The following is a 6,000-nucleotide window of genomic DNA, read 5'->3' on the forward strand; positions in this document are numbered from 1 at the left end:
ACATATCTACGATTCTGGCCATTCTATACAAATGCAGTCAAAGATTTTCAATCTATGAAGAGTTAATAAAACTCTGGTGTCAAGTAGAGATTAGTTAGGACTATGCAAACGTAGTAATTCTATACTATACCTATTCAGCAAAAGGACAAGTTGATGCAGTCTTTGGGTACTTGTGGTATTCTTTTCCAATCAAAATTATAATTTATTTCAAATAATCACATAATAAAAGTTCACATTAAAAATCGACATAGATTATCAAACTAAAACTCAAATTCTGAAAGAACAACTTCAAAAATATGAAATTGTATCTAAGTTTTGTCCACTGTGAAATTCTACCAATAAACAAAGCAAAATAATTACACCCATTGGCAAAGAAACATCTTAGAAGACTCTTACAACATGCTCAGAATCCCACTTGTCTCTTTGGGTTGGTATATTTACATGCATTTTCAAAGACTATCGTGGGAAACTTTGGTAGGTCTCGCAAGTTGAGAAATTTTTCTTTTACCCTTAGATCTATTAATATTTACATGAAGGGTTCGGATTTTTTTTTTCTATTCTTTTCTCCCTTGTGTTTCCCATTGTGTCCCTAACCCAATTTCCTTAGTCCAAATCGTGTAGCTTCCGGCGCCGTCGCAGTGATACATCATCCACTGCCATGGCTACTGCGGCAACTTTTGTTTAGATTTGTTTTTCTCTTCTTCCCCTCTCCTCTTCGCCATCCAATTCTTCTCTTTTGCAGATCTGAGATAACTTCTTAGGTGCAAGACTCACACAGTCGACCTTGCTTCGTCCCTCTTCTGTGCCATGCTCTCCTCCGTATAGCGCCGTAGTTCTCGAACTCAAGCATCAACGGATACGAAGCCATCATGATTAAAGCAAGATCAAAACCATTTATACCATGATCATGACAAAAAAACAACAACAAAGGAAAACCAAGAACTAGGACTTGGCCATGGCGGTGGAAATAGATAGGATTAGAATTTCAGATTCAGAAAGAGAGATGAAAGTCTATGAAGCACCGACACGGACACCGGACACGACACGGACACATGGACACATGTAATGTTCAAAATATAAAATGTAATACGGGTATCGTGTGTTGGACAATGACACGGACACATGTCGGACACGACAAGGGTGTGGGGTGACCGTGCTTCATAGGTGAAAGTACAGGTCAATGAGTTGCGAGGAAGGAAGGAGATCAGAAGGGCAACTTGGGAAAAATGAGGAAAAAAGGAAAAAAAAATTGACCTTCCATTAAAACATTATTACATCTAACGATTAAAAAAAGTTTCCAAGTTAGGGGACCTACCAATGTTTTCCATGGTAGAAGCTGTCATTTAAAGTGTGACACTTTTTTCTATTGGTAAATTACAATGACAATCTCATTGGCTACACTCCTGTAACTTGCTCAACAAATACTAAAGAATGACCAAGGAAAAGTCAAGGTCTTCTTCTTGAAGGACACAGAAAGCTTAATTTCCTCTCATCTCTCTCACCCTCTCAACACATAGCAATAGCAGCTAGACTAAGATGGAGACAATAGCAAAGGATATTGCAGTGCCTTTGGCTGCTGAGCATTTGCTTCCACGCTTGAAGAAAGCACTGAATGCGGTCATGAACGTCCCAAAAGATGTTGCTGACATGAAAAACAAACTTGATAGGATTCAATCCATCATTCATGATAAAGAGAAGAAGGCTGCAGATGAAGAAGGCAACTCGCGTTTTCGAACCAAGGCAGAGGTGAAACAGCTGGTGGAAACATCGTTTCACATGGAAGATATTATTGATGAATGCACCATCGTTGAGGAAAGGCAGCTTCCTGATGATGATGGATGTGTAGCTCTACCTTGCAAGGCCGTTGATTTCGTCAAAACTAAGGCCTCTTGCCTTCATTTTGCGTATATGAATGAGGGAGTTGAATCAGAATTTGCTGCAATGAAGGACAAAAATGAGAGCGAGTTTGTCTCCCAAGCGCATCCTCCTGGAGGAAACCAAAACTCCATGTTCCGTAACCTTCGAGATGCTCCTCTTTACATCAAGGATGATGAAGTTGTGGGCTTTGATGTCGCAAGAAAAGAATTGATTGGTTGGTTAGATAGTGACAGATCAGAGCGCACAGTCATCTCTGTGGTAGGAATAGGAGGACAAGGAAAAACAACTCTTGCCAAGAAAGTTTTTGACAAGGTGGCTGAGAAGTTCAAACGCCATGCATGGATCACAGTGTCTCAGTCCTACACAGAGGTAGGACTGTTGAGGGACCTGTTGCAGGAGTTGCGCAAAGAAAACAAGGAGAATCATCCACAAAATCTTTCTACAATGGATCGGAAGTCACTGAGAGATGAAGTCATAAACCATTTGCGCGACAAGAGGTATGTTGTTGTGTTTGATGACGTGTGGAATACAAGTTTTTGGGATGACATGGAATTTGCTTTAATAGATGATAAAATAGGAAGTAGGGTCTTTATCACAACCAGAAACAAGGAGGTTCCAAATTTCTGTAAGAGATCTGCCATTGTTCTTCAGCATGACCTGCAACCTTTAACTCTTGAACAATCTTTGAATTTGTTTTATAAAAGGGCATTTGGATCTGACTTGGGTGGACGTTGTCCAGATCATCTTAAGGACATATCCGCTGAAATGGTTAAAAAGTGTGGAGGTTTGCCACTGGCAATTGTGGCCATTGGTGGTCTTTTATCTCGCATAGAAAGAGATGCAACCTGCTGGAAAAAGTTTAGTGAAAATCTAAGCAAAGAACTAGAGGATGATCTATCTCCTGTGACGAAAATTCTGAGTTTCAGTTATCATGATTTGCCTGACAATCTCAAACCATGCTTCTTGTATTTTGGAGTATATCCAGAAGATTATGAAGTTGAAAATGTAAGATTGATTCGACAATGGGTAGCTGAGGGATTCATCAAATTTGAAGCTGATAAAACTTTAGAGGAAGTTGCAGAACAATATTTAAGAGAGTTGATTCAGAGAAGTTTGGTTCAAGTATCCTCATTTACTGGTGATGGAAAACCTAAATTTTGTCGTGTTCATGATTTAGTACGAGACATGATCCTTAAAATTGCTGTAGATTTAAGTTTTTGTCATTTTGCCAGAGAGAATGAGAATCTGTCAGAGAGTGGGATTATCCGTCGGCTAACAATAGCATCTGGTTCCATCGATTTGATGAAAAGTGTTGAAAGCTCTAGCATTCGATCTCTACATATTTTTAGAGATGAATTATCAGAATCCTATGTGAGTAGTATCCTTATGAAGAAGTACAGGTTTCTAAAGGTACTTGATTTTGAAAAAGCTGCATTGTTTAATTGTGTTCCAGAACATTTGGGGGATTTATTCCTTTTGAGGTACTTAAGCTTCAGAAACACAAAGCTAAACGATCTTCCAACATCAATTGGTATGCTCCACAACCTAGAGACCTTGGATCTAAGGCAAACTATGGTGCGCAAGATGCCAAGAGAGATTAACAAGCTTAAAAAACTAAGACACCTTCTAGCTTATGATATGTCTAAAGGGGTTGGGTATGGGCTTCAAATGGAGAACGGAATTGGAGACCTAGAATCTCTACAAACACTACGTGAAGTGGAAACAAATCATGGTGGAGAAGAAGTATTTAAAGAGTTGGAAAGACTTACACAAGTAAGGGTTCTTGGCTTGACCAATGTTCAGCAAGGATTCAGAAATGTTCTGTACTCCTTGATAAACAAGTTGCAGCACATGGAGAAGCTATACATTGCTGCAATAGATGAACATGAAGTCATTGATTTGAATTTTATTGTATCTGAGCTTGTATTTCAGAATAGTCAATTACAGAAGGTTCGTCTTGTAGGGAGGTTAAATGGGTTCCCAAACTGGGTTGCCAAGCTACAAAATCTTGTTATGTTGTCCTTGTCACACTCCAAGTTAACTGATGATCCATTGGGATTACTTAAAGATCTACCAAATTTGTTGTGCCTCAGTATCCTTTACTGTGCATATGAAGGGAGCTGTTTGCATTTTCCAAACGGGGGGTTTCCAAAGCTAGAACAAATAATAATCAGACGCTTGTATAAGTTGAATTCCATCAGTATTGAAAATGGAGCATTGCCTTCTCTCAAAAAGTTGAAGTTAGTTAGTATCTCCCAACTGACGGAGGTGCCTTCTGGTGTCTGCAGCTTACCAAAGCTTGAGGTTTTCCATGCAATTAATATGTCAAATGAATTTGAAGAAAACTTTCATAGCAACCGAGGACAACGTGCTCAATGGATAATAGAGCAGGTGCCATTTGTAAGTATTGTCGATCGATTTTGGCGTGAAGAAAACTCCAACTTCTAAATCATAGGTGTGTTTTTATATTTCCGCTTAGTATAATTGCCATTGTCTACTGTTTAGCTTTCAAAATATAAATTTTATTTGATTCCTAAAGAAATTTTTATTCTTTATTCTGCATGTTCCATCATTACTCATGCTATACATGTTTTTGAATTGGTAGGCCCTGGGATTTAAGTTTCACGGACTTGTAATTCTCCATGTGGACTTTGACAACAACAGCGTTGAATCATCGTGAAAACTGCCTTGGATGTATTATGTTTCTTTAGCAATCTTAGTTTATTTAGCAAAGTGATGTTAAACTTCTGAATAAAGGAGTGATTTACCACATTTGGCTTTTTTATCAGTTGCTTCTTATTATGGTTGCACCATGTTATGAGAATTTCTCTTTCAAGGATTGTAAGACCTTTGTCATTGTAATCAGTTTTCTGTTTCAGAATAAGGAGAAAAACTAATTCTGCATAACTTTGCTTTTTATAATGTTTCCTTGTTCATTCTAATTATATTTAATTTTGATAAAAATTTCTTCTGCTTGTGGTTTCTCGTGGATGCTTCCATTCACTGCACCAAAATCATGGCAACAAAATTAAACAACACAAATAGGCTCACGCTTGTTGTTTGTACACTCGTTCAAAAACATGTTTGTACACACGTTTAAAACAATTAATGTGTATAATTTTTTTTAATAAATAACATATGTCAGATAGAATCAATTATTTATAACATATGTAAATAATATGAAAATTTTACTTATTTTTTATTTTTTATTTAAAAAATGAGAAAACCAAACGTTTTGATGAAAAATCAAACAATACTAGAAGAAATTTACTCATGTTTAAATTTTGAAAAAATTAACATGATATAAAATGAAATAAAAATTCAAAAACAGTACTATCCAATTCACCAATTTGCTAGCGTAATTATTTTGAATAATTCTAAACCCTCCTCCTTCCTTTTATGGTATGTTTTAAATGTGTTGTATAGTTTCAAAACATTAAATACTTTTACTTTTCATTAATACTTACCATCATAATCATGGTTTTAAATATCACTAACTAGAATTTCGGCGGCAACGTCAAGGTATTCTGACCGATTATAATGGCATCGTGACCACAACTGTGGCCACATCTTCCCACAATGTAAAGGTTTTCTGACTTACCACAACACAATTTAAAACCATGATCATAATAAAAGGTAATAAGAAGATTTATAGGAGGATGGAGTAGAAGGATATAACATTACTCAATTCTTCTTTATCATCCTCATTGACATTTATATGCTCATCAGTATCATTATCAATGTTAGGTTGGAGAGGAAAACAGTTTAAGTCGACTCTAAACTGATTTGTTGATTTGAGTTTTCTCACATATTTTTTTATTGACAAATATTAATTTGTTAATTTTTTTTATATATGTTAGTTGGAAGAATTTGAACTTATAACCTCTCCCCTCTCTTCTTCCTTTATAATTTTCTAACTATATTGAACCAATCTTATATATGTTACCTTCAATCTTATATTTGTTACCATTCTCCAACTATTGGATCACTTCTGTTGGATTGGATTGAGTATATTTGCAATTCGTTCATTGTATCTGTTTTAAAACACCAAACGCAAGAAGGAAGAAACACGTTAGTAAAAAAAAAAATACAAGACTTCAAAATCATGTTATGGCTATGTAG

The 6,000-nt window shown here is 36.2% G+C and overlaps 1 protein-coding gene across 1 annotated transcript; it reads left to right on the forward strand.

Annotated features, from left to right (window-relative positions):
• The first annotated feature begins 1,082 nt into the window (after positions 1-1,082).
• Positions 1,083-4,795, forward strand: LOC114395923 (disease resistance protein RPM1-like). Its single transcript, XM_028357793.1, has 2 exons — positions 1,083-4,333; positions 4,484-4,795. Exon 1 carries the CDS (start codon positions 1,537-1,539, stop codon positions 4,324-4,326), a length of 2,790 nt encoding a protein of 929 aa, XP_028213594.1. The 5' UTR covers positions 1,083-1,536; the 3' UTR covers positions 4,327-4,333; positions 4,484-4,795.
• Positions 4,796-6,000: the final 1,205 nt, after the last annotated feature.

Source organism: Glycine soja, chromosome 18, assembly GCF_004193775.1.
Source record: "Glycine soja cultivar W05 chromosome 18, ASM419377v2, whole genome shotgun sequence".
Classification (NCBI taxonomy): domain Eukaryota; kingdom Viridiplantae; phylum Streptophyta; class Magnoliopsida; order Fabales; family Fabaceae; genus Glycine; species Glycine soja.